General features: G+C 57.8%; 2 protein-coding genes across 4 annotated transcripts in view; both read left to right on the forward strand.

The window, feature by feature from the left end:
- The first annotated feature begins 4,914 nt into the window (after window positions 1–4,914).
- Window positions 4,915–24,223, forward strand: NDRG4 (NDRG family member 4). Of its 2 annotated transcripts, XM_058846200.1 has the most exons (17): window positions 4,915–5,133; window positions 8,878–8,969; window positions 9,334–9,378; window positions 15,824–15,929; window positions 17,111–17,231; window positions 17,503–17,565; window positions 17,762–17,822; window positions 18,107–18,193; window positions 18,290–18,346; window positions 18,676–18,779; window positions 19,324–19,380; window positions 19,477–19,528; window positions 20,099–20,146; window positions 20,386–20,421; window positions 20,637–20,688; window positions 21,230–21,268; window positions 21,872–24,223. In XM_058846200.1, exons 1-17 carry the CDS (start codon window positions 5,097–5,099, stop codon window positions 22,024–22,026), a joined length of 1,212 nt encoding a protein of 403 aa, XP_058702183.1. In that variant the 5' UTR covers window positions 4,915–5,096; the 3' UTR covers window positions 22,027–24,223. The 2 variants fall into 2 exon arrangements, with proteins under 2 accessions (XP_058702183.1, XP_058702184.1); XM_058846201.1 differs by lacking the exon at window positions 21,230–21,268 and having other exon boundaries at window positions 4,921–5,133.
- Window positions 24,224–26,719: 2,496 nt separating this feature from the next.
- WWOX (WW domain containing oxidoreductase) overlaps window positions 26,720–27,848 on the forward strand; it is a 477,226-nt gene continuing 476,097 nt past the window's right edge. For both annotated transcript variants that reach the window (XM_058846198.1, XM_058846199.1), the window contains exon 1: window positions 26,720–26,857. In XM_058846198.1, the coding sequence (XP_058702181.1) occupies window positions 26,751–26,857 (107 nt within the window). In that variant the 5' untranslated portion in view covers window positions 26,720–26,750. The remainder of the gene's footprint in view (window positions 26,858–27,848) is intronic.

Genomic DNA, 27,848 nt, shown 5'->3' on the forward strand with positions numbered 1-27,848 from the left:
GGGCTAAAAAGGGAAGGAGAGGATGACTGTGCAGGGAGCTGAGAGCTGAGGGAGGAAGGTTTGTGGTTGTCCAGTGAGCCAAGAGCTGTAGGAGGAAGAGACAAAGACCTGCCTCAGGAAGTGAGAGAGGTTGGTGTTTCAGAGTCTGGATGCTGCCTGGGATAGCAGTGGCACACCTTTGGCCAGCCCTCTGCCTCTCTCCCAGCACCTGATGGGTCCATGGCCCAAATGCAGCATAACAAGAGAGTGCATTAGTGAGAAGTGGGATGAAATCGTTGGGATTGATGGATCAGAGCTAGAGGTATTGATCAGCTGAGGGCCAAGGAGAAGGTCAGGGACAGAGCTGGTGGGTTCAAGGCAAGGGGAGCTGGGTGTTGGGCTACTTCTGTGAGGGCTTTCTTGACCTTAGCTGCAGGTAGCTGACAGCTGGTGAGGACTGAGGAACTGTGGAAGCTCTGAGAACAGAAGTTTAACATTTCCAAAAGCTTAACCCTCACCCTAAAGCATCACAGCAGCTTGCAGCTAGAGAGGTCAGCCCTTGGATATGGCATTATTCCATCCTCCAAGGGAAGGTAAGAGTGGGCAACTGTGCTGTGTTGTGACAGGTGCTGTGCAGTTGAAAATGCTGATTAATGCTGCCTTTGAGGATGTGCCAGTCTCTGGCCTCTGAGGAGAGAGCCCCTGCTGTCTCTGCTCTGTCTCACGCCTATCAACCTGCTAAACACACACATGCCGTCACTGAGCACCCGGCTTGGCTCTGCTGACAGGTATTTATTTAAAGCCTGGCTCGGCTCCGAAAAGAGGCCGTGGCAGAAGCAGCACAGTGGGCCCAGGCAGTGCTGCTGCCAGCTCCTGTGGCTGGGAGGAGGCAGGAAGGGATGGAGAGTCCTGCTCCGGAGACATGGGCAGAGAATTCTCCCTCTGGAAGAGGTGTCTCCTGGTAGTGAGTGGCTCTCCGGGCCCACAAAATGAATGCCTAAATTGAGGTCAGAGTTGGGCAGCTTCATTGCAGGGAGAAGGAGTTGCAGGCAGCGCACTGCTGCACACTCGCTGCAGGCACAGTGCTCCGGGGCAGGTACCTTCCTCTGGAAAACAACTTTGCTCTGGCACACTCGGCCAATCAGTGCAGCTGACGGACCCAGACCTCCAATTCCAGGCAGAGGTGCCTGTGCTGAGGCAGCTTTGGAAATGGCTGAGGGTGAAGTCCCCAGGGCTGCCTTGTTCCTGGCCCCAGCGCAGCTGAGCCATGGGAATTTTTCTTGGCTGGTTGCTGGTCTTTTCTTTCCCTTATTTTTTTTTTTTTCCCTGGCTTTTGGACAAAATCATCCCATTGCCCTGAGGCAGAGCACTGTGAGGAATGGCTTGGAGGAGCAGCCATTCTGCAGAACTGATAGGCAGCTTCAGCAGCAAAACAGGGGTGACTCAGGGTCTGAATGAACAGAGAAACTTGAATGGGGCCCAGCCCTATTAGAGGGGCATAGGAGAACATCTCGTTAGGGCAGAGCTCACAGCCAGGATGGAAAATTACTGGTAGCCCTGTGTTTGGAGGGCAGGAGGCAGCCGGGGGGGACGGGCAGCTCGCCAGCCCCAGCACATGCTTTGTGGGGCACACAGGGCACAGCACAGCTCTGCCCTGTGCCAGGTCACAGAGCCTCTGCTCCCGTCCTGGGCTCCTGGGCTGTGTTGCAGGGAGAGGATGCTGTGCTCCCTGCAGGATTTTACCTTCTCAGGCAGCTTCAGTGGAATGTGTGGTATCAGGATGTGGAGCAGCAGGGCTGGCTCCTGCCTGTCCCTGTCCCTGTCCCTGTCCCTGTCCCTGTCCCTGTCCCTGTCCCTGCCCACAGCTCGAGCCCTGAGCTCACCCAGTCAGTGCTATGGTGCAGCCCTGCCTTGTTCTGCATGAAGCCCAGCAGTCCTGGGGGCACCAACCCATCCTGGCACCACTCTGGGACCTCTGGGCAGGATTTGAGGTGTCTCTTTTGAGACACCCAAGATCTAATTGCCCTGCTGTCATTCTGTCTCTGATTATTTTGGAGCCAGGAAGATGTGAGCCTTTTGCTGCCCTGTGGATGCAAGGCTGGGGCAGATTGTGCCTGCCCTAGGGGTGGGATGTCCAGCCAAGGTGGGATGCAGGATGGGGCCCATCACCAAAAGCTGGTACTCCACCACTGCTGCCTCAAGCCCAGGACACTCCTCACTGTGGTCAAGGCTCCAGCATGTGATCCCATGTCCATGGAGCAGCTTTACCTGGAAGACACCTCTCCCTCAGCACCAGCACATCCCCACCACCTCCAAAGTCATACTCTCACTGCTTTGTGTGCACTGCCGGATTCTGGGAAATGGCTTCTGAGCATTTTTGGAAGTAGGTCTTTGGGATATGTCTCACCGACTGCTAATTCTCATTTCTCTCTCTTTTGAATAGCTTGACTGAAACAACCCATCCAAGGTCCAGGGCTGAGCAAAGCAGAACCAGCAGCCACTGGCTCCAAACAATGTTTTTATTTAAGGGCAAGAATAAAAACATCACACTCACGCACAAATGAGGCTAAATTTAGCTGTGACTCCTCTGCACTTCGTCACTGGACTGCCTGTGCCTCGGGGTGGTACCCGATGCCCGTGAAGCCCTTCGATACGGGCACATCGATCGTGCTGGTCCCCTGCACAGCCAGTGTGGGCAGCCAGCACATCTGCCCCAGGCTGCTTTTCCTCCTGCCCCTAAATCAGCCCTGTGTGCAGCACAGGATGCAGCCTGGAGCTGTCGGACATGTGTCAAACCCTGCCCTGCCTCAGGGCTTCCCATGCTGGTCACCTCTACATCCCTCTCTGCTGATGGCAGCTGTGTGCTCTGTCCACCACCAGCTGCCCACCACAGGATGGGTCTCTGTGGCACTGCCAGCACTGGGTGCCACTGTGGGAAGGGTGACCAAGGGTGCAGAGCTACCTGCAACAGGGTTGGGGGTCCCAGCTCACCTCTGCTAGGTCGAGATGGCACCATTGCAACAGGAGCTTTGGAAGAGGAACAGGGTCATGCTGGAGAATTTTTGTTGGAGTTTTGTGGTCTCTGCCTTTTTCACAAAATCTTTCCAGGTTTCTTCCAGAGACAGGGAAACTGAAAGGTCCCAGGGCCTCCAGTCCTGCCACCTCCCTCTTGCCATCAATGGCATCCATGGCTTCAGCAGTTCTGGGTCCCTCTGCCTCTCTACTTGAAGGTGTGACTGCCGAGGAGAAGATAAAGTCCAAGCATGAAAAATAATTTATTCCCATAGAAACCCCTGGCAACTGAAGGAGGAGGAGGGGGTTTAAATGTGTGCAATGTCAGGAAGATCAGAACCAATAATACTTCATCCCTGACCAGTTCAGAGAAAACTCCTTGGCTGCTGGACCCACAGAAGAGGGGGAAAAGCAGTGCTGAAGGCAGGGAAGATCTGATCCCATCGAAGTACTAGGTGAGGGGCTGGCTTCTAGTTGAGGGATTTAAGTCCCTGAGCTCCCTGACATCATGGGCTTTTCCTCTCTTTGAGGTGCAAAGGCGAATGCAGCCTGGATGCAGAACTCTTGGTGACTCAGCGGGAGAGGTTGAAATCAGCTGAAATCTGGTTGCCATCCAAAAAGCCTGGGACAAGCTGTTAAAATGGATGTACCAGGGATGAATGTCAGTATGAGCAGACATTCCTCCAGCCCCTCAGCAGTTGTTTGTGGGATGAGCTGTCAGTGGCTGCTCTCAAGGCACCCCATGGCCCAGCATTAAAGGTGCCCTGAAGCAGAGGGCTGGCTGAGGGGCGATAAGACTGAGCTCTATCTGATTTAACCCAGGTTCTGAGGAACCAAGCCCATTGAGAGGATGTGATGGGGTCCTCGGCAGTTCCCCATGGGGATGTTTTGATAAGGGCCAGTTTTGGACGGTATGTCCTGTTGCCTCAGGCAGCATGGGAGTGGAGGCTGTTACATCCCTTGATGTGGGGAAAAAAATCAGTTAAAGTGATACCAAAGAAGTACAGAGGAAGGAATAGTGGCAGGATGGGCTTGTCCAGCTTGGAGACAATCAGGATTCAACCCTGTGTCCCCAATGTCCCAATTGTCCCAACTGAGGAGAATTCAAGTGATTCACAACCTCCTGCTCTGCCCCAAACAGCTGCTGCCCTACGCCTCCAGCATCAGTGTGCATGGAGTCATCCCCAGTGATGGCCTCCACTCCTGGGTGATCCTTCTTGACTGTCACCATCTGCACTCCCTGGCAGCCCCAGACCATTATGGCCCTGCTGTGGGGACCCTCATTGCACAGATCCTTCTTACCCTGGAACCACCTGGCAGCCTTGATCGGGACCATCCTGTGCTCAGGGGAACCTGCATTCCCATGCCCCAGAGGACCCTCAGGTCCCTTGTCACTTGTATTTTTCTTCCTGGGTACTCCCAAGCCCTTTGTCCTTGATGGCCCCGCTCTCCAGGACTCCCTACATTCCTTGGCCACCAATGGCTGTGTTCCAGGTATCACTGTTGTGCACAGGTCCCCTCTTGTCCCAGATCCTCCCCGAGCACCTTGATTATCACCTTCCCCTGCTCTCAGGGAGACCCAGACCCCCTGTGCACGGTCCATTCCTGGGGCTCCCCAAGTTCCCACTGTCCCCTGCTTCTGGGACTCCACAACCACAGGGACCTGTTGGACCTATTGGCCCTCACGGTCCCACTCTGGGACCTAAATGGTTCCCTACAGGGTGAAGTGTGCCCTCGGCATCCTCCATCCCCCGTGCAGCCCCCCAGCGCTCCACGCAACCCCCGCAGTCTCCATCTCCCGTTCGCTCCCGCCTCCCTCAGCACCGCTGTTCTCCTGGTGCCCCCGTTCCCGGTCCCGGCCCCGTCCCTCCCCTCCGGCCCCGGCGAGAGGAGGAGGATCCGGCCGGCGGGGCCGTGCCCAGCCCAGCCCCTGCGCCGCCCCGCGCACCTCGCACCGGCACCGACATTGGCACCGGCACCGGCACCGGCACCGGCACCGGCACCGGCACCGGCACCGGCACCGGCTCCGGCTCCGCTCGCCCCCCGCCGGGGCCGCCGCCGCCCCCTCGCCGCCCGCCCCGCCCGGCGGGACCCGCCGCCCCGGCATGAAGGTGCTCCGGCACAAGATCGAGCTCCTGACAGGTACGGCCCGGCCGCCCGTGCGGAACGGGGGCTGTCACACGAGGAGGGGCCGTGGGGTGATGGGGCCGGGGGTGGCGAGAGCCTTCAGCCCCTGCCTAGGAGATGGAGCTGCCCGCGCCCCGCCGCCTGCCCTGGCTCCCGCAGCTCTGGCTGCCGGGGTCGGGTCCTTTTCGGGGTGCGGGAGGTGATGCCTTGCTGCAGCGGGGAAAGCCCAGCCCGGGGGTGCTGGGGGAAGGGGGAACGGAGTCGGCAGCCTCCTGGCAGAGGGGGCCGCCCAGCAGACAGCCGGGGGTGGGGGTGCCCGGGGGATTGCTGGAGCATCCGTGCGCTGCCTCCCTGCTCCTCAGCCAGCCTCCCCTGGGAGTCTCCCCGCTGCCCCGACGAATGCGCTGGGCTGGGAAAGGAGGCTGCTCTTAGCAACAGCCACTGCGAGACAGCCTGAGCCCCCACAAAGCCCCCTGCTGCCACCGCCACCCCCAGACCGTGCATCGGTGGCACCGTGTCCCCCGGCCTGGCGGCTCTGAGGGGTGGCTGCCCGGTCCTGCACCCCTCAGCTGCTCCACACTGTTCGGCTGGTTTGTGGGGGCTGCTGGGGTGCAGACCTGTGTTCCTCACGGGTTCAGAGGAAGCTGTGAGTGATCCTCCTGCACCGGTGGAGCAGGATGTGGCCCACACTGTGTCACACCGGGGTTCTCCTTCACCCCATCGTGCTCCCCTGTCAGTCCTGCGTGGGGGGCACACGGCCGTGGCTCAGACTGAGCAAGTTCCCTTCCTCCCTCTCCCAGCCTCACTGAAGGCTGCCTTGGCTTCACTGCCTGGCAGGGGCCAATCACTTCTCCTGATTTGTCTGCCTGTTTGTTTCACACTGCTCAGTCAGCCCGAGGTATCCGTGCCAACATCCTGTGGGCACCACATCCGTGCCAGGGCAGGACGCAGGTAGTCAGTGTGGGGACTCCTGTGAGACCGAGGCAACATCTGAGGGATCCCTGCCCTGTGACCAAACACGCTCCCAAGTGTGAAATGGAGCTCACATGATCACTTGTCATGATCAGCAAATAATAATAATAATAATAATAATAATAATAATAATAATAATAATAATAATAATAATAATAATAATAATAATAATAATAATAATAATAATAATAGTAGTAGTAGTAGTAGTAGTGCTACAAGCTGGTTCTCCTCCAGTTAGCCAGCAGTGGGCTGCAGATCCCTGGGGAATGTAAGCCAATGTGGCTGTTCCTGTCCCCATATCTCCCTCTATATACAGAGTGCCAGGGCCCTGGTGGGGCAGAGCACCAGTCCCAGACAGAGCACTTAATGTCCTGCTGAGTTTGGAACTGATTGGGAATTAGGGAAGAGGCATGTCCTGGCTGTGCCTAGGAAACTGTGGCACCAGACTGTGAAGGTGGAGTGGGAGCAGAGATGGGTGTGTTTGGGTGGTACCCTGGGAATGGGTGCTTGTTGGGGATCATTGGGGTGAGCTGCAAGAAGGGCTTGTTGCTGGGCACATTACCCTGGCAAATTGTTTTGGCTAGGAGATCTGGAGCTGTGGCTCCTTCACCAGTCCTCCACAGTGCCAGTGGCCCAGTGGGGCTGGGTGAGACTGCCCACAGCCCCACAGCTACGCTGCCAGGAGCAGGGATGAGGGTTCCTGTGGGGTGACGTGGGAAGCAGAGCACCCAGGGAAGGTGGCAACAGGGCTGTGACCCTGCTTACTGATCCCTGGCTTACTGATCCCTCCTCTGCTCCCACACTCAGCAGCACTTTAGGAGAGCATCCGTCCCATGCTGGGGATGCTGGTTGGGGCAGGGCTCTGCTGTGTCCCCCCTGAGCCAGCTTTCCCCCCACCACACAAACAAGGTCACGGGGCCTTTCCTCATGGCCCAGCCGCCCTCCCTCCCATATTAGCTGCAGGCTGTAATTAATAAAGGCATTCACCATACACTAAGTGCTGTTCCCAGCCACCCTGCGGCCGTGGCCACACGGTGGGTTGGTGTGCTCAGCGTGGGACGCTCCTGCTCTCTTCCAGACCCAGCTATCGGTGAGGCTGCTTTTTCTCCTGGTTTTTCCCCCTGGGGTTGTGGGGTTGCTCGGTTGGTGGCTCTGCAGGCTGTGTTGGCTCGGCTGTGCTGGTGGGCTGCGGGCCAGGCTGTCCCTGTGCACAGAGCCATCTCCCCAGCAGCAGCAGCCCAGCCTGGAGCAGCGTGCCCCTCACTTGTGCCTCTCCATGGGGCTGATGGCACCTCTCGACATCCCCCAGCCTGGTGGGACCCTCTGGGCAGGGGGTGACACAGAGACTCCTGGTGCTGGGTGCCTTGGGAATCTCGAGAGGCTTCGCAGTGGTGTTTCTCCCTCTAAACAGTTCTGGATTGCTGGATGGCTCCCAAGGGGCAAGGCAAAGTGCCGTGTCTGCAGAAAGCAGGCAGGTGGCACAGCCTGCTTGAGTTCTGAATGGAAAACCCGGTCAGAGGAGCAAAACCCGACTTTGAAGGGGAGTTTATGACGAGTTCCTGTATTCCTGGTGGCCTTACAATATTCATGGCATTTCTTAGCCTTTCCACATCGTCAGCCTGGACTGATCTAGGTTTGGAGGTGGACAAAATGTGAAGCAGGCTCAGCTGAGGCTTTGTGGATGGGTCCATGTCTGCTGTGGTGCTTGTGCAGCCCAAGCCATCCCTGTTATGTCTGGGGAGATTGCACAGGGGGGAGACAGCTGAGGGGACGTGGGATCAGTGCTGCCTGTTTGGAGAAGCAACAACCTGTCCGAAGGCTTGGTTTTCTGAAAGGGGTGAAAACAGAGGCTGCAAAGGCAATGCCTGAGGTCTGGATCCTGCTTGTGTGCAGATAATCCCCTGGCACTGGGATTTGACAGTTACCCATCCCATTTAAACACAGGGGAGCCTGGATTGTTCCCTGTGTACTCATGTCTTTCACCTTCTGTGTGCAGACAGCTGCTGATCTCCTTGCTCTCTTTTGCTCTCTGAGCCTGGGGGTGTTTTTGGAGATGCCAGTGTTGGCTGGGGTCAGCAGCAGCCAGTCTGCCACCGCTGCTGAGTGGCTGCTCCATGGAGAAATCTGTCCCTCCGAGTCCTGGGACTGAGGTTCCAACTGGCCAGCACCTGATTCAGAAGCAAGAAGACTTTGGTAACAAAGACTTCACATTTGGATTTTTCCCATCATTGCTATACAAACTTCAGGCTGTTTCTCTGCTCTCTTTCTGCTCAGAACATCCTTCTGCCTCCCAGCACGGCTGAGAAATATCATCCCTCATTGCGCCTGTGCAGGGAGATCTCCCTTTGTCCTATCTATACCTATCTGCAGCCTAAAACTGGCCAAAATTTTGGATTTTCTATCTTTGACTGATGCTGACAGCTGAGATGAGAATTTGGATGTTCTTGTTCTGGATTGGGTGCTTACTGAGGTGACAAGCACAGACAGATGAGGCTGGTCCCTCAGTTTGCCCAAGATCATGCCCTGGAGATAGGTTTGTCCTTAAATGGGAGAACTGGACCTGGGTAGGAGCCGGGAGCTGAGCTCAGCTAGGCACTGTCTGCTCTGTGCCTGCTGCCAGCTCCCAGCAGAGGGGCTCACTGCAGCCTCTGGACAAGCTGAAGCACCAAGTCCCCAAAGCAGATGGGTGGAGTGGAGCTGACTTGGGTCTCATCCCTATGGGAGGGAGACCTGTGAGGGCTGGGGCAAAGAGGACCAAGGACCTGACATCTCCCTCGCCCCGGGCAGGGCTGCTGCTGCAGGAGATGACCATGGCAGGGCTGCACGAGCTGCGCTTCACTGAGGAGAAGCCGCTGCTGCGAGGACAGGACGCTGAGCTGGTGAGTTTGGTGACCACGCTGGCTCTGGCTCCTGCATGTGGGGCACAGGACGTGGGAGCTTGGGAGGGGTTGTGTGTGGTACTCTGTGTGTGTGCTGGTTTTGGGTGCACATTCGTGGTCCTCAGTGTGTGTGCTGAGCCTGCATGGCCGAGCACAGGTTCAGCTTTGGTGGGATGATGGATGTGTGTGCAGATGTCACACGTCAAGCTAACACACACCCTGTGTGTGCACACGTGTGGGCATTGTGTCCCCTGCAGCCCCGGGGAGCAGGTGCCTGTGGTGTCAGGGGGCTTTGTGAGCTGGGTGGGAGGGAGCTGCAAAAGTGAGGGGTGTCTCTGTCCCTAATGGCTCCTTCTCATCCCAGGAGAACTCGGATGTCTTCCTCCCCACCATGGACACAGACTGGAAGGTAGGACCAGCCATGGGAGGTGCTGCCCACCCCCGGGTTTGACATGGAACAGCAGCCTGTGCCTGGGGAAGGCTGTGAGGCACTGAGTGGACACAGGGGTGTTGCTGTCCCTCTTTTGGTGGGCATGCAGTGCCTGGTCAGTGTCTGTGCTGCACATCCATCATGGTCCTTGTCAGAAGGGGACAGGGGGATGCTGCCAGGCATCACATGCATGCCAGTGCTGCTGGCACTCAGATGTGGCTGGTGGGCACTTGGCCATGGGATGGGGACAAAACCTTTAAAACAGGCAATTTCTTCTCAGGGAGGCCGAGCTGCTTTTCCAGCCCCTCTACCATTGCCATGGCAATAGTTTCCCAGGTGATGCCAGCTCCCTGCTTACATAAGGATGTTTGAAAGCCTTTTTCTCTTTTGGAGGGCTGGGGCATTGCCCCCTATACCACCCACCTCTCTTGGAGAGCAGGGCCCCTCTGCTCCCTTGGCTGGCACTTGCCTATCCTCTACCTCCATTTCTGCTCTCCAGAGGAGCCCCATGGGACAGCTCGGGACTCATGGGAGCTCAGCTCGTGCCTGGCTCCCACGTTGGTCTGCATCCCTCTCACACCCTGCCCAGGCTCATCCTGCACCAGGCTCCCTCTGTGGGGACCAGGCTGGTGGGGAGGGAGGGTAATGGGGCTGCCAGCTTGCTGCCTGTCCATGTCCCAAGGTGTTCCCCTACCAGGGGACACCAGTGATTGACTTCAGGATCTGTGCTGCCACTTTGCCAGCAGTGGGACCATGGGGAGGGTGGGCTTGGGTGGTGATGGCTGAGTCTTGCAGGTATGGCACTGAAACAAAAGCAGCTGTAAGGACAAAATAAATGTGGATTTCATTCATCCTGGGATAAGGGCAGGGGAGCACAGGGGCCCTGAATTTTGGGGCTGGTCCGCTCAGTGTCTGTCACCCATGTGGGTGGGAGGGTGCAGCTGGTAAGGGAGCAAGGCCTCTGGCAGGGTGCTGGGTAGGGCTGCTGTGGTTCACAGGCTCTCTCAAAATCCACAAAATAATTAAAATGGTGCCCACCCCAGAAGCTCCAAAGCTGGTGAGGTTCTGGGGCTGGGAGCAGCAGGGTGTGCAGGGCTGGGCTGCTCCTTGCTCTGCTTGCTTAGAGCTTCTGTTGGCCACTGGAGGGGAAACCAAATCTCCACCAGAGTGAGAGAGAGGAGGGAGAGGGAGGTGAGGAGTGGGGGGAGGTGGCAGTGCCAGTCTGCCCAGAGCTCTCAGCAGCACCAGAGGCACCAGTATGGCTCTTGCTCAGCTGTGCTGGGACAGGGCTTGGTTGGCACTCAGGGGATGTTAAAGAGCAATGACCCTCCCAGGAAAATTGCTGCATATTTCAGGGATTGGCCCACAGTGCCATTGAGCTGTGTCCCTGGTGGTGCCCAAGTGGAGCAGTTCTGGACAGCAAATGCCACAGGGATGCACCTCCATGCCCTTTGGACCTAAAAAAGGAGCTGGGCAATGATCAAGGGAGCTTTTCCCAAGCTAGCCAGACCCTGTGTCCTCTTGGTTTTTTTCCAAGAGACTCAGGGTAGGGATGGGCTGAGTTTCCTGGGCTATGCCAGGGAAACCACCTCCTTTTCTCCACTCTGATATTTGCACATTGGTGCAGTGCAAAAGCTGGGGGCTGTCTGCCATCCCTGGGGGGATATTACCCCATTTTCTAGGCTCACCTCCTTGGGGTAACCCAGCCCAGCCCCCAGCTTAACTCTTCACTGTCCATCTGCTCCTCCCTAGAGCCAGTCATTGATGGGATGCTCAGGCCTGGCTGGGGCAGTGGTGGGGGACTGGTGAGCCCCCACTTCTGCCACCAGCCAAAGCAAAGCCCTTGAGACATAAGCCAAGGTGCAGGAGAGCTGGGGGCAGATGCCCTGGGACACGGGTGCCCTGGATCCTGCAGGAGGTCTGGGCCACCTGCCAGGCAAGTGGGCTAGTAGCCAAGGTAGTGGCAATCCCATTTGATGCTATTCAAGCAAAGTCAGCCTTGCTCAGCCCTCCCATCTGCCTGAGGCCCTTTTGCATTCACCTTGGTCCTTCCACCCCTTCTGTCTTCTATTAACCACTTTCTGCCTTTTTTTGTCCCTCTGCATCTCTTGTTTTTTCCTGGGGACTGTGGCTGTCACGGTCTTTGGCTCTACAGGCAGCAGGGCTGGGGAAAGCAGAAATGGCACCTGGAGTGCCAGGAACCACCTGGGAGCTGGGCTTCTCCATCACACACGGTCCTTCATTCCCAGAGATGCCTCTTTCCAGGCCTGGGGCTGAGCTCAGGACAAAGCAGAGTAAACTTCTCTGGTGGAGGCAGTGTGAATGTCATCCCTCTGCCTGTCTGTCCTTTCTCCCACATCCAGACCTTCTGGCTGTGCAGCCCTGACTTGTTTGCAGGACATAGCTTTCAGTGGGCTCCTGAAAGGCACTGAAGGGACTGTGGGACTCCGTCCACGATTGCCCAGCTTTGTGCTGGTCATGCCAAGCTGGGCAGTGGTGCTGGGCTGGGCAGGGTACAGGGAGAGGGCACCCACAGACTGCCTGGGAGGTGTTTTGGGGCTGTGGTGGTAAGAGGCCTCATTGGAAACAGGGAAGAAATCATCTGCCTGCACACATGTGCACACGGGAATACTCACACGTGTGTGTATGCCACAGCATGTGTCAGTCCAGGGACATGATCCAGCCCCTTGGAGCTGCTGGATTGTCCCTCCTCCTGCTTTATTTGCCTGCCACTGGCGATGCCCAGGTCAGGGCTAAACCCTGCACATCCCCTGCATGCCACCTTCCCGCAGCAGGTGGGATGGGTGTGCTGCTGGGCGAGGTGGCACAGGTGTCTGGGCAGTGTGCACGTGTGTGTGCCCCTCTGTGCACACAAGTACAAGGTTGTGCAGGTGTGCAGCCACTGTGCATCCACAAGCATTAGTGATGGCCGTGGCATCCATGCCGAGCACAGGGATGTGCAGCAGGTGTGCTCCTGGCACGCACATGAGCACGGTGTGCGCACAGAGGAACACACACAGGAACATGTACAGGAACATGTACAGGAACACACACAGGAACACACACAGGAACACACACAGGAACAGGTACAGGAACAGGTACAGGAACACACACAGGAACACACACAGGAACATGTACAGGAACAGGTACATGAACACACACAGGAACACACAGAGGAACACATACAGGAACATGTACAGGAACACGTACAGGAACACGTACAGGAACACGTACAGGAACATGTACAGGAACATGTACAGGAACATGTACAGGAACAGGTACATGAACATGTACTGACACACACAGTGCCTGCCCTGGGAGGTATGCCATGAGCTTTTTGTGGGGTGCGTGTGCTTCGGTGTGGGTATGGTATTAATTTTTCCAGCTTTTCCCCTGCCAGACACGGTTTTGCCCGGCCCCTGTGTGTTTGTGTGTTGATACGTGTTCCTGTGCATGTACACGCGTGCTCATGAGCGCATGGCAGAGCACGCCTGCCGTGTCCTTCTCCTGTTTTTTAGCTGTGCCCGTGCCCATCTGTGGCTGTGAGTGTGCTGCCCGCCTGGCCATCGCTGCAGGGCCTTGGCCCGGGTGGCTGCAGGCCCAGCCGTGGCTCCGTGCGTGGCTGTGGGGCTGCGGCCAGGTGTGTGCGTGTCCTGGGGTGACACAGGGAGTGCTCCCCGACCGCGCTGGGGCTGCCGCACGGGATGCGAGTCCAGACACCCCGCCTGCCTCCGTCTGCCCAAAGAGGGAAGATGGAGAAGGTACCGCACGGTGCCAGGCGTTTTTTCTTCATAAACAAGGGTATTTGGGGCCAATTGGAGCATGAATAATTCCCGCGGCAGCCAATGGCTGAGTGCTGGCTCCATCGCGGCGCTCGCCTGCAATGGAGGCCAAACCTGCCGAGGGGGAAGGGCGAGGGAGGGCTTAGCGCAGGGCTGGGGCTCCGCTATAAATCGAGGCGAGGGGCTGAGCCAGCGCAGAGCTCAGCTGAGCCGTGGCCGCTGTACTACCGTGCCCCACACCGGGACCTCCTGCTTGGCCCACACTGCCTGAGCATCCTCGTCCGCCCAGTTCCTCAGCATGCCGGAGTGCTGGGATGGGGTAGGTACCGCCGTTCCCGTGCTCGCTGCCCTCCCTCCCCAGGTGTTTTGCCCCAGCGTCTCTCCCGCTTGCCCAGGCTGGGCCTTTGCACCAGCAGGGCTCGGTGTGGGTCAGGCAGGCAGTGGGGCAGGAAGGACCCACTGCTGGGGAGCCCTTCCTTCTCCCAGCCCTGCTGCCGCATCCCTGATGTGCTGCAGGTTTTGGGGACGCATTGTCCTTGAGCGTGTCCTCCCCGAGCCCGGCAGAGATGCTGTGCCGAGGCTGAGGGTGAGCAGCTGTGGCCCCTGCTGGGGTTGTGTGCTGACAGGGGCACACTGCCCCTTGCCCACCCCCTGAGCTCAGAGGGAGAGGGTCTCTGGCTGTTTTGAAGCAACCCCTCAGTTGCTTTCTGGCCTCTGCGGTGATGGCAACACCCGATGGCAACAGGCTGGTGCAGAGGGGGTGAGTGAGGTGGGAGCACTGCAGCGGTGAGCAGGTAGCCTGGACATGGTGGGCTCTGTCAGACACCTATAGGTGCTGAGAACCCCGTGCTCCTCCTTGCTGGGGCTGTGGGTTCTGTGTGTCTGTGACCCTCTCTCCTTGCTGCCTGCATCCCCTGCATCTCCTGCATCCCAAGCCTCTTCCTCCAGTGAGCATCCCTGCGGCAAAGGGCAGGGCTGTGGTACTCAGCGGTGCTGCAGAGGCTGCACCACGGGCAGGATGTGCCTGGCCTTGTGGGGGCCTTGGGGCAGGAAGAAGCAGTGCTGAGGATGGATCTGCTACCTTGGGCATGTGATTTTGGGGTAGGATTGAAAGCTGAGCTGTTGGGGCTGTGATGGGGACCATGGGGATGGTGATGGCAAGGAGGCAGCCCTGTGCCCAAGACCAGACCACATAGATGCCTCCTGCTCTGTGACCTTGGGCCAGGCCATTCCTCTGCCTCAGTGTCCCAATCTGTTGTAGAGGGAAGTCACTGCTCATGGACTTCTGCCTGATGCCGCTGCAGGGGTGGAGGGACAGCTGTGCATGAGGGCTGGGGTCAGGGTGCCCTTGGGAGCCAATAGATGTCTCCACAGAGCCCTGGATCTGCTTGTGGCCACTGTGTTCTCCCAGGGACATCAGGGCTCAGTGAGGGGAGGCACTGCAGTGAGGAGACCCTGTCCCCAGGCGGTTCCTCCCACCCAGGCCCATGTCCTTCAGAGTCCTTGGTGGCGTGTAACCCGCGTGAGCATCCACGTACCTGCTCCCCTCCCACCAGCCCAGCCATGGGGCTGCCAGTGCCAGCAGTGAAGACCGTGATGCTTGGGCACCCTGCCATCATCCTCTGCCCTGCCCTGCTCAGCACATGATGCTCCTGCACCCAGCAGATCCCAGCCTTGAGGTCACTGCTGCTGGACTGGCTGGCAGGCATGGGCATCTGGAGGGGACCTCTGGTCCCTTGTCCTTGGGGAGCACCCGGGCTCAGTTTCCTGTGCTGGCGGGGAGCAAGGTCCAGGATGCGGAAGGAAAGGAGCCCTCCTGGACAGGGAAACTGAGGTATGGGTTAGTTTTTGTCTCTGTGTGGGTGCACTGCGTTTCAGACCAGGGGTTTTGAAGTTTACACTTAACACTTTAGCTGTAATTTTGGGATCAGGTTGCAGCATTTCCTGGAGTGCTGTCCAGGGTCTGACCTCTGCCTGTTTGTCCCAGATACATTGAAACTGCACCTAACTGGGCTATTCTGTGAACCTCTACCCTGTTGCCAAAATTTTCTCAGTCTCAGGCCTTTGAAGATCTCTTCTCCTGTCCTGTAGTCCACCTGTCCCATCTTATTATCCTTCTCTCTCAAGCCCTCTTGGATCCATCCCTTGATACCATGTGCAATGCTACATCCTACAATCCTATCCAAAGTCTTCCCTTCCCTTCCCTTCCCTTCCCTTCCCTTCCCTTCCCTTCCCTTCCCTTCCCTTCCCTTCCCTTCCCTTCCCTTCCCTTCCCTTCCCTTCCCTTCCCTTCCCTTCCCTTCCCTTCCCTTCCCTTCCCTTCCCTTCCCTTCCCTTCCCTTCCCTTCCCTTCCCTTCCCTTCCCTTCCCTTCCCTTCCCTTCCCTTCCCTTCCCTTCCCTTCCCTTCCCTTCCCTTCCCTTCCCTTCCCTTCCCTTCCCTTCCCTATTTGTCCTGCTTTCTACCCCCTCTGGGATGCCTGGAGCTTTTTTTTCTCTGGGACAGCTTCTCCTCTTTCCCATGTCTTCCCACGGGACCCAGCCATTTGGGGAAGCAGCAGTGAGGGGTGTGGTGGCAGGGCAGGAGAGGATGAAATGATGTCTTAGGGCAGGTTGGCATCACCCCATCTCTCCTCCTCCCCAGGAACACGACATTGAGACCCCCTATGGGCTGCTGCACGTGGTCATCCGGGGCTCTCCCAAGGGGAACCGCCCGGCCATCCTGACGTACCACGATGTGGGCCTCAACCGTGAGTGCTGCTCCTGGGCTGGGGGTGCAGGGCAGGCAGGGGTGACCCGAGGCTCCATGGGGTGCCAGGACATCGCCCCTGGCTCTGCTCCTTTGCCTCCACCCATGGCTGCACTGGGTGCCCCCAGGCATCTGAAAGCATCAGGGGAGTTTGGATACCCAGCTAGACACAAAGCCCAGACCAGGCACAGCCAGGAGTGCTTGGCCACCCCGTGCTGGCTGCCTGCCCACACCAGGCAGGGATGGGACATGGGGGATGCTGGGCTGGTCCTCGCTGCCGCCACCAGCCCGTTGGTATTCAGAGCATGGACCCAGCTGGGAGCAGGGCATAGTGGGGGACAAAAGAGGCTGGGAATTGCAGGGAAGGAGAGATGCCAAGCTGGAGCTCTGATGTGGAGATGCTGCACTTTCTGTCAGCCTGCAGCCCTAGACCTGCACCCCAGAGCCCTGTCCTGAGCTGTGCCCTCCAGCTAAGCCAGGATGCCCAATTCCCTGTGAGTGGGGAGAAGCATCTCCCGCTCCGCTGGTGGCTGAGGCTGAGTCACTGACATGCTACATGAGCTGTGTCACCATTGCAGCAGCTCTGGCTGTTTAGGTACACGTCATGCTGGCTGCAATGGGCCTTACAACCTGCCTCACCCCAAGTTTTGGGAGGGATGTCACAGCACTAATGCCACGGGACAGGACCCCACGAAGCTCCGGCAGCATCTGTATCCCACTGCAATAGTGGGGTATTGTCCATGGCAGCACTGGGGTTGTTTCTTTGACTCTTTCCAAGCAGCAAGATTTGCAGCTGTTCCTCAAATCATGTGTTTGCTTGAGCCCTTTCTGGGGATTTTGGACGGGGATAATGCCCCAGGCTATGAATCCTGCTGCCCACTGCGTGGTCTTGTAGTCTTGGGCTCTGCATCCTTCTGAGGCTCACCCCAAACTCCTCATTCTCCTGGCTGTGTCTGTCCATCCCCATGCCTCCTGACACCTGGAGGGATGCAGCCCTTGCTAACAGCAGCTGTGGTCTCTGCTGTGCGGACATGGAGCCTGGAGGGAAGGGGATGGGATGGTTTTGGTGGCATGTTACCTCATGGTTCAAGGGCAGTGGGAGGGTGCTGTCCATGCTCCCCTGGCCCACCAGGCCCCAGTGTCGGGGTGTTTGGTCTCTGATACCCACCTGCCCTTTGACAGACAAGCTTTGTTTCAACACCTTCTTCAACTACGAGGACATGCAGGAGATCACGAAGCACTTTGTGGTGTGCCACGTGGATGCGCCGGGCCAGCAGGCAGGAGCCTCACAGTTCCCTCAGGGGTAGGTGCCAGCTGCAGGGGCTCACTGTGCCTGCTGGGGTGTCACCTCCCTGCCCCATGGGTTGTTGCTGCCTGGCAGTTGTGCCCTGCCTGTGGGTTTTTCCAAACCATGCCAAAGCCTGTGGCAGATGACTGATCCAGGGTGGGCAATAGGGTGGTTTGCAGGTGGGTGGCATTTCCCTGCCCATTTCAGGCAGCCCAGCTGCCCTGTCACAGATGCTCTGCTCTGAACAGGTTCCATAACCACCATCCTGTGCCTCCCTGTGCCACAGGTACCAGTATCCATCCATGGACCAGCTGGCTGCCATGTTACCCAGTGTGGTGCAGCATTTTGGGTGAGTCAGCCTGTCTTCCACGGCTGCTGGCTGAGGATCCTGGGCAGGGAGATGGACAGAAGACAAGGATTTGGGGCTGGGGGAGTTGTCTCTGTAAGCTGGCATCTGGCAAGTCTTCTTGCTGTGGGTGGAGGGGTGTCCCAGGGAACATGTTGGAGCTCACTGTCCCCTCATATGGACCTCTCCATATTTCCAGGTTCAAGTATGTGATTGGGATCGGTGTTGGAGCAGGAGCCTACGTGCTGGCCAAGTTTGCGGTGAGCCTGGGGCTGTGATGGGCTGGCTTTGAGTTGCTTGTACCTGCTGTCAGTCCAGGGCATGGGGAAGAGCAGGAGCTGATACTTCCAGGCAGTCTCTGTTGCTGCAAAGGCTCTTTGTGGCCAAGGCCACAGTGGCTGGGCAGTCTTGCCACAGGTGCCACATTGCTCCCAGAACAGGGTCACGTCAGCTCCATGCAATGCCTGTGCAGTGGCTCTGGTGGGGGGCTGCCCAGGGCACATCTCCCCTGCCTTCTGAGCCTCTCCCCTCTTGCTCACTGCAGCTCATCTTCCCTGACATGGTCGAAGGGCTGGTCCTTATGAACATCGACCCCAACGGCAAAGGCTGGATTGACTGGGCAGCTGCCAAGGTGGGCAGGGCCCCAACCCCTCTTCCTGGTCCTGGCAGCTTCCTGGGGCAGGAGGCAGCCAGGGCAGTGCATTAACTCCCTGTGCTCCCTCCACAGCTCTCTGGCCTCACCAGCACGCTGCCAGACATTGTCCTGTCCCACCTGTTCAGCCAGGTAAGGGCTGTGAATCCTCTGGGCCCCTGCCACCAGCCCCCAGCCCAGCATCCCAGCTGGGTCACCCTGCCAGGTGCCACAGTGCCACTGGACCTGTCCCATGGGCAGCATTGGGGTTTGTCAAGCCCTGCCTGGTCTGAGGCTTAACCTTGATGAGTGTGTGACTCATGCCCACGTCCTGCCTGGGTGTGCTCCCTGCAGCACCACTGTGTCCAGCTGCATTGCCCAGCATCCTCCTCCTCTGTGCTGGCTGGCATGGCATGGGTAGGACTGGGGGAGCAGGGTGTCTCCCCAGCATCTGCCCTCATCTCCATCCCCTGCTGGCACAGGAAGAGCTGATGAACAACACGGAGCTGGTGCAGAGTTACCGGCAGCAGATCGGCAGTGTGGTGAACCAGTTCAACCTCCAGCTCTTCCTCAACATGTACAACGGGTGAGTGCTCCAGGCAGCCCTGCTCCTGGGCCCTGTCCTGTCTGTGCTAGGGCGAGGGGCTGCAGTGCTGGTGGGTGGCTCTGAGGTCACTGTGGGAACCCAGACCCCTGTTGGGTGCTGTCATCACCCTCCAGTGCATGTAGGCAGCTGTGCAAAGTTATCTGCCACTGTTGGCTGGGAATATGGGAGTGGTGGTACCTGAGCCAGAGCCTTGCCATGTCCCAGGGCCCACCAGCATAGGTACACATTCCCACATGTCCTCCTGCACTGGGTGCTGGCACAGGTCTGGGAAAGGGGGCAGAGATGCTGTTCCATGCATGCAAGGGGTTGGGAGCCCTGCCGCTCTGCTGGGTGCTGCATTCTGTTCCATGGGTTCTGCTTGGGCCAAGGAAGAGGTGGCCATGGCATCCTCCATGCACAAGGTGCCAGCACAGTGGGGCTGGGTGTGGCTTCTTGAGGCTGACAGTGGCCTGAATCTTGTGATGTGGCATCGATGGTGGCATTTGCCCATGGGCTCACACTGGCCTTCTTTCTCCTCCATCAGCCGCAGGGATCTGGACATTAACCGGCCTGGGACTGTGCCCAATGCCAAGACGCTGCGGTAAGAGTCGTGCCGGCAAGTCTTGGAGGGGTCTCGGGGCAGTAGAATTCACTCAGAACAAACCCTGACCAGGCCCCTTTCTCCTCTCACTTCCAGCTGCCCCGTGATGCTGGTGGTCGGGGACAACGCGCCTGCTGAGGAGGGGGTGGTGAGTGATGGGGCAGTGCCTGCAGGGTGGCAGGCGGGCGATGCCCACGCACGGGCACGCACATGTTCACTGCCTGCTCAGACACACGGCAGATCCTGGGAGTGGGAGCGTGCTCGTGTGCAGACCCGCCTGCTCGTGTGGGCACCTGTGCACATGCAGCTGCGTGTGGCTGCCACACCCGGAGAACTTCCCCTTCTTCATGTGCCCAGATGTGCTCCCACTGTGCACGCTCGGATGTGTCGGCACACGGGCACGGCCCCTGTGGCCACGTGCAGCCACACAGCTGCTGGCACACTTGTGTGCATGTACACACATGTGTGTGACACAGAATGCCTCAGCAGCCCCCCTCACCTCCTGCTCCAGTCCCTGCACTTGCCCAGATAGGAGGAAAGTCCCCTCTGTCCCGCGGCAGGGGATGGTGGTCCTGTGGGCTCAGGGCTCACCTAGTGTCCTGTCTGCTGCTGGCTGGGGTGGGATTTGCCAGCTGGAATGCCGGTGGTGGTACATGTGGACAACTTCTGCTTGACTCCTGGCTTCCTAGGCTGCTAATATCATCTCTCCTGCCCACAGGTGGAGTGTAACTCCAAGCTGGATCCCACTAACACCACATTCCTGAAGGTAGGCTGGTGGCAGGGGGCAGCAGGAAGGTCCCTGCTGCCTATGAAGTACCCCATTGCTGTCTGCCCCAGGGCTGCAGGGTGTCCCCATCTCCCCATTCCATGTCCATCATGGCCCTTGGAGCTGGGGGTGTATGGGGAGAGCAGGGTGACCTCAGAAGTGACATGCTGCCAGCAGCTGCTGGGGGATGGTGGGCAGTACAGGCACCCCCCAAACTAAGCACGACCTTCTCTTTGCAGATGGCTGACTCTGGTGGGCTGCCCCAGGTCACGCAGGTGAGCCCTCACAATTTCCCCAGTTACCTGGGCATACTGGGTCCTGAGACATGCACTGGTGCTGCCCTTGGCTAAGCTGGGGATGGGCTGATGATGGCATAGGGGTCTCACACTGGGGCTGCCAGAAGGTGCTTGGGGCTGAGAGGGGATCTCAGCCTCAGTGCTGTCTCAGCACTAAGCACCTCAGCTCAGCTCACCCTGCTCTCTCCCTACAGCCAGGCAAGCTGACTGAAGCCTTCAAGTACTTCCTGCAAGGCATGGGCTACAGTGAGTGCTGGGGCTGGGTGTGGGGCTGGTGCGGGGCTGTGTATGCTGGTGTGTACGTGTGCTGACCTGCTGCAGGTCTGTCTGTCCGTGTGTCCACAGAGGCATGGGGTGTACAGGCTCTGTGTGCACGCAGATGTGTGTACAAGGGTTCTGTGTGTACATATGTGTGTGTCACATGTGTAGGTGTGCATGTGTGTGTGTGTGTGGGCACGCATGAGCAGGTGCACAGTGTGTGTGCAACAAAGACAAGCAGAGCCCGTGTGCAGCAGTCTGTGCATGTGTGTGCACAGTTTATGACCACGTGTGTGTGTTTATACCTGTGTGTGCACACATGTGAAAGTCCCCACACACGTGTGTGTGTTTGTGTGTGTGTTTGCAGGTCTGTTGCACATCGGTGTGTGTGTGTGTGCTGTTTGTGTGCACAGGGACAGCTCCGTGTGCAGGCACACGTGGGCTGGGCAGGGGCTCCTGGCCCAGCGGAGCAGCCGACAGGGCTGACACTCTCTCTCTGCCCTCCCTGCCCTTCTCCCGCCCCTGCCAGTCACCCACCTGAAGGATCGGAGGCTGAGTGGAGGCACAGGTACTGCTCAGTGCCCCCTGCTGCATGGTGCCTGCCTGGCCTGTGCCCTCGAGCTGCCTGGGCACCTTTGGGAGCAGCCTGGGTGCAGGACTGGCCCTTCCCAGCCGAATGCCCACTGCCTCGCTCCGCTTTGCCTGAGATGGCACCCTGAGCCAGGGCTGGGGGCTGAGAAATGGCATTCAGAGGATTCCTCCTCCATGCAGGCACAGTCTTGCACACTCCTCCGGGTAGGCCAGGAGCAGTGCCCACCGGCCGTCCTGGCTGGGGGAGGGTGTCACTTTCCCTGCACACCCTGGGCAGCCAGGGAAGCTCTGATTCCAGCTCACTCCTTTTCTGGAGCATGGTAGTCAGGGCTCTCCACCGCCTGATGCCCAGAAGTTGCATGCCCAGGAGCGAGCCCGGTGTTCAGCCTGCCCCAGAGACCCCCTGCCCTGCTGTCCCTTGCCAGCCTGGAGCTGCTCATGTTGTCACAGCACCGCTTGCTGCAAGCTTGTGCCCAGGCTCAATCGCATCGGGGAGCAGGGCTGGTGGCAATGTTGGCTCAGGCCTCTCAGGTTTTCAGAGGGATCTGAGCACCCTGGCCGTCTCTCTGTGCCCGTGCAGTGCCATCTGCCAGCATGACCCGCCTGGCACGCTCCCGCACGGCCTCCCTCACCAGCGCCAGCTCCGTGGATGGCACCCGCCCGCGTGCCTGCACCCACTCGGAGAGCACCGAGGCCATGGGGCAGATCAACCACACCATGGAGGTATCGTGCTGAGGTCCACGCCCGCCGCCGACGTCTCCTTCAGAGCCATCTCCCATCCGTCAGCATCCCACCAGCACCCACCCGCCCCGTGGACATCCTCCACCAGGGCCCTCGCTTCTTCGGGGTCAATTTGTCTTCTTTGCCTTGGCCTCATCCCCTTGTCTGGTACAGGAGAAGGAGAGGGGCTTTGTCCAGCTGTCACACATGGTTCTGCATTGGTCCTCACCCTCCCTAGCATCGGCTTGGCCCTGGCTTGGGAGGGTGGGTGGCAGGGGGACAGGGCCAGGATGGGGTAGCAGGGTCAGGGTGGTGAGATGGGGACAGAATGTTGGGATGGGATGGGATGATGGGATGGGACAGCACGTGGAGATGACTCAGGAGGTAGGTTGGTCTCCCAAGTTCAACTGATGGCTGACCAAAAGGAAAACAGGAACAGGGAGCAGCGCTTACTGGGAGGTCATTGGTCTGTTCCTAGGGATGCAGTTTTCATTTCTCCCTGACGGCCCTCTCTAGGGAGAGCTAGCATGGGATCCCCCAGCACACCCAGGACTTGCTACCCCAGAGCTGGCTGTGAGCCTCATGAGAAATCACATCCCAAACTCCCTTTGCCCTGGTCATGTACCCTGAGGGCTGCCCTGGGGCAAGTGAAGAGGGGTCAGCCCTAGTCCAGAAGCTATAAGGGCAGGAGGGTGGCACAAGTGTCTCCCTGCCTCTGCCCATGCCCTCACCAGTGGTGGCACTTCCTTCATCCCTTGATGCAAGGAGGACAATTACTGCCTGTCACCAAAAATGCACTGGGGAGGGGGGAATTGGCTGGCTCAGTCCCTGCCACACTGTCAGTTCCACTCCCAGCTCTTGGGCTGAGCCTGCCAGGGTCCAGAGGGCACTGTTTTAGGGGATGTCACACAGCAAATCCCACCTCAAGTTTTGCCACAACCTGTGGGTGTCATCACCGAGGAGCCATTAGCAATAAGATGAGACACTCCCCGCACCGTGCTGGGGAGCCCTCAGCACCCTCTGCCCCACAGGGTGCCTCAGCACAAGATGCTGGCAGTGTGGGGTGACCTGTGGGATGTGGGGAGCACTCCATGGTCTGGCTTTGCCCACACGGCTGGCCAGACCCACCATGGCTCCCCAAATCCGCATCCCCACCTCCAGCACTTTGCCTGGCACCGAGTGGGGCAGGGCATCTCTCAAGGGCTTGGCTCCCCCCGGGCCGTGGGGCCCCATCTGGCCACCAACTCCAGGTGGCTTTTGCCTCTCGCACTCGGCATGGAGACCCTGTCATTGCATAATCCCAATGATGGCCACCCAGCCTCTGCTGCCACAGCAGCAGTGCCCAGCCCCTCCTGTGCCCACTGTGAGGCACGGGCAAGGATGGCCCTGGCTCTGGTGATGGGTGCTGAGGTCTCTGTAGGTGGTCCATGGAGGACCTGAGCAGGGAAACCCACCAGGTGCCACCACCTGGGCGAGCAGAACCAGCCTGCTGGAAGCAGGTCCCACCCAGCCCCACAAAAGTATTCTACCCTCAGACCCCATCCCTGCTCCCCAGTGAAGGGCACAGAGGTCCTGGGGCTCCCAGCGGGTGTATGAGGGCTTTTGGCCCTGAGACCCGTGCCCCACCCAAACCCTCCCATAGTAAAAGGCCACCCCAAAACACCAGTGTCCCCCTTTGTCCTTCACTTCGTTCTGCTGTGTGCTTCCTTCTTGGTGTGACTCTGAAAGCTATGTAGCTCCTTTTTACGGTAGATACCGCTGCGATCTCTTGTTTTCTCAGCGTGTCCTTCCAGATGATATATATATATAAATACCTATACATAATATATATATAAGGGTTTGCCCAATCCCTGACCTTTTTGGGTTCACTCCTCCTTGCATTCTTGTCCAAGCAGTGCTGTGTGGTTTCCCTGGAGGTGGTGTGGCCGTGCTCGCCTTCAGTTCCTCACCTTGGTTTTGTTGGTTGGTTGGTTTGGTTTTTCCTGGTGGTTTGTTCTTCTGATTTTTGTTGGTTTTCCTTTTTTTCCCAGTCACAGCGGAATTTAACACATTTTCCTGTCTGAGTGCAGCCTGGTTTTGTCACAGCGGCATCGAGGCCGCAGCACTCATGAGACAGCAGTATGTAAACCGGATTTAACTAACCTGTTGCTGTAGAGAGGAGTTACTGTGTTGGAAATAAACCAACAAACTAATAAAGATGTTAAGAACCTGCTGTGCTCTTTATAACATGCTGTAGGGAAACGGGTCTGAGCCCACCTGGGGCCTGCCTGCAGAGACCTGGCAGGCACGGAGGACAAGTGGGACACACCTTGGCCACTAACCCCACTAGTGATGCCCATGGAAGACCAGGACACCAGGGTGCACATGGGGGAAAGCTGTGAGGGGCCTTGGATTTGGGGTAGCTATAGGCAGGCTGGCCTGTATGTAAAGAGTGGATGGAGGCTGGAAAGCTGCCAGTTGTAGCCCAACGAGGTTGGATCCAAGTGATGTCCACTGGGGAAGAAAAGACCTGTGGCTGCACAACTCTGGGGATGGAGCAGGGTTCTTGGGAGATTCAGCTTCCCTGTCCACTGCCAGGACCCCTGTTTATCTCTCTGGTCTGAATGTCCCAGGCCATAGCCCTTTCCAAGTGCATGAAGTCCTATCTGGGAAGGATCCTCTCCCTACATCCTAGTCCCTGTCCCTGCCCTGTGTCTGCCTTGTGCTGGGTCACTCCAGACTGGTCCCAGACCCTGCAGAGGGGCTCAGAGCCAAAGCATGGAGACAGTGTGGCTGTGTAGTCCACACTCATGGCTGCCTGGGGTAGGCAGGAAAAGCCTGGACATGTGGGGAGGGAATGCAAACAGCCAAGACTGAGCTGAGGTGTGGGCAGGCAGCCCAGGAGCCTTTCTTGGCTGGTTTGGTTCTGCTGGTCAGGGTGAGCCTCTCCTGGGGGGGGGACGGGGTACACTGCATACACCCTTATCACTGAAATGCATAAATACTGCTGTATTTATCCAGGGCATAATGTAGACTTTATGCTGTACAGATGGCTGGGATAGGATGTCAGACAAATTATTTCCACATTCCCACTGAATGCAATTCATGGAGTGCTGGATGCTGAATATTGACAGACTGCAACAGGAAGAAAACTAACAACTCCATATCCCTATCTACTGCTAGATTAAAACTCTTTTTTTTTTTTTCTGTACTTCGGATATGAGCCTAAATAACCTATTTTCTTGGGACCTGGCGCATCTCACCATTCAGTTACCTCTTCTTGGACCAGAAGCAAGTGTGTCACTGAATCTTCCCTTCCCATATTTTTACCCAAGAAAGTATAGCCAAAGATTTTTTTAATACTGCCAGTAATACTCACATGAGAACAGGCTGTTGATGATACATGAGTTTTCATTTCTAGCAGGAGGAGATCATTTAGTACGTGTAATCCTTTGGGGGAACATGCAAAGCAATGGGAGCAGCAGGGCAGAAAAAAATTCCGGCTGCTTTTTCTGGCCAGATATGGATGCCATTAGTGGGGAGTGAGGGAACGATATAGGTCAGTGTCTCAAATGGCGCATGAAAATTCGACTTGGAGGGTCAGAGCCTGCGGTGCATCTGTGAGACTGCACTGCCACCTGGTGCGGTGTGAAGTGCTCACAGCCTCTGCCCAGCGCTGCCTCTGCCTCGCTTTTTGTTTAAAGCACCCCACCAAAGGACAACAATTCTGTTTCAACCGCTGGCTGTTGGGTTTGGTTGTATAAACAGGTAGAAATATGACAGCACACAGGTCCGGAAATCAGAAGCAGCTGAGCAAGGGTGACAGCCATTCCCCCTCCATCTGTCACAGCTGCACAGGGGAGAGAGCTTCAGCTGCCAGCACAGAGTTACTGCAAGTTACTGCCAGCTCACTGAATGCTTCAGCCTTCGCAGCTGACTGTGTTGTGTCACCAGGTGAGCCAGGCTTGGCAAAGGTGACTGTGTTTGTGCCTCTGAGCAGGTGAAGCCACCTGCAAGGTCCCAGGTGGGTGTTAGCACAGCCAGGTACTTCTCTTCAGCCAGGCCTTCCTCAACAAGGATCCCTGACTCATGAGAAAGAGTCTCATCCCTGAGAGGAGGTGGTGACAGCTAAGGGCAAAAAGCTTAAAGAACAGCACATTTCCCATTGCTTCCCAGGGCCTCGCTGTATTCAGTCCTTTGAAAACAGAGGGCTGGAAGCACCTCATGCCCTGAAAATCACAGAACTGCTCAGATGGGAAGGAACCTTGGGAGATCATCCAGTCCAATCCCCCTTCCAAGGCACAGGAACAGCCACTGGAACAGGTGGCACAGGAACGTGTCCAGGTGTGTTTTGAACTTGTGTTTTAGTTTATGGCCACTGCTCCTTGTCCCACCGCCACAGAAAGAGACTTGCACCATCCTTTTGGCACCGACCTTTGAGATATTTATATATTCACTAATGAATGAGATCCCCTCTCAGTCTTCTCCAGACTAAACGTGCCCAGCTCCCGCGGTCCCTCCTCATACGAGGTGTCCCAGACCCCTCATCACCTCTGCGGCCTCCACTAGGGCTGAGCAGAGCGGCCCAAACCCCTGCGATTCCCGTGCCGAGCTCAGCCGGGGCCCCTTGCGGTGTCCGCGCCCTCGGTGACCGCAGTGTCGCCGCCGCACCGGGGACCCCGCGGGAACTACAGCTCCCATGGTGCCGCGGGGCCGGGCGGAAGCGGGGCGCGCCGGCGGAGCGGGGCCGCGCAGAGCCCATGGCCGCGCTCAAGTACGCGGGGCTGGAGGACACGGACAGCGAGGAGGAGCTGCCGCCGGGCTGGGAGGAGCGCACCACCAAGGACGGCTGGGTTTACTACGCCAAGTAAGGGCGGGAGCGGGGCGAGCCCGCCGGGAGCGCTCTGACCGCCCCGGGGCAGCGTCCGCGGAGCCGCCCCTCACGGAGGAGCCGCGGGGCTGGAGCTGCGGGACCGGGCTGCGGGTGACGCGGGGTCTGTATGCGGTGCCCGCCCGGCTCCGGGGAGCGCTGGGCTGGGTGTGCGGACGGGCTCCGAAGGTTCTGACAGCCACAGCCGCCCCTGCGGAGCCGCTCCGAGCGGCCGGAGCGGTGCCGAGCCGCCGCCTCCCGCCCCGCCTGGGAATGATGCTGGAGCCGCTGGTGGGAGCGTCCCGGAGCTGGCTCAGTGCGCCTCAGGCCTCCGTGGGCGAGCTTTGTGCATTCTGGTTAAGCCTTACACAATATTGCAGATTGTGGCAACAGGAGAAACAGATCCGATGGAAGTTAAAAGCTGTGCGTGCTGTTCCTCAGCTCTTCAGTACCCCTTGGGGAAGAGATAAAGAATCGCATTTAGCTCCTTCTGTCCGGGCCACTGGACGTGATTCCATCCTCGCAGGTTGCAAAGGGCATGTGCCGCAGGATGAGCTAACTCACTAGAATATATGTTTATATACTCTCTCCTCTGGTGTGGTTTCTGTAGCCAGGCTGATGTTGGGATCTCCTGTCTGATTAAAGCTACAAGAGTTATTCCCTTCCACGAAAGGGTGGAAAAGTATGGTTCAGTCTCACCTGTGATGAGTTCTCCTCCTCCTCCCAACTTCTGCTCTTATAAACACTGGACAGAATGCTTTAGTTTATCCACACTTTGTTTTAAACGCTGCAATTTCTCTCTAGGTGTTTGTTTTTCTTAGGTCAATTGCCTGTATATTTCCATTGACTTCAAAAGCTCTTTCAGGAAGGAATCACTTGGTGAAAGTAACAAACCTATGAAATAACATAGGTTATTACTGAGCATAATTGTTACACAGGCAGTTCAACAGGTCAGTTTCTGAACTCTAGTGAAACTGAACTGGTTTAG

Source organism: Poecile atricapillus, chromosome 10 (assembly GCF_030490865.1).
Source record: "Poecile atricapillus isolate bPoeAtr1 chromosome 10, bPoeAtr1.hap1, whole genome shotgun sequence".
NCBI lineage: Eukaryota > Metazoa > Chordata > Aves > Passeriformes > Paridae > Poecile > Poecile atricapillus.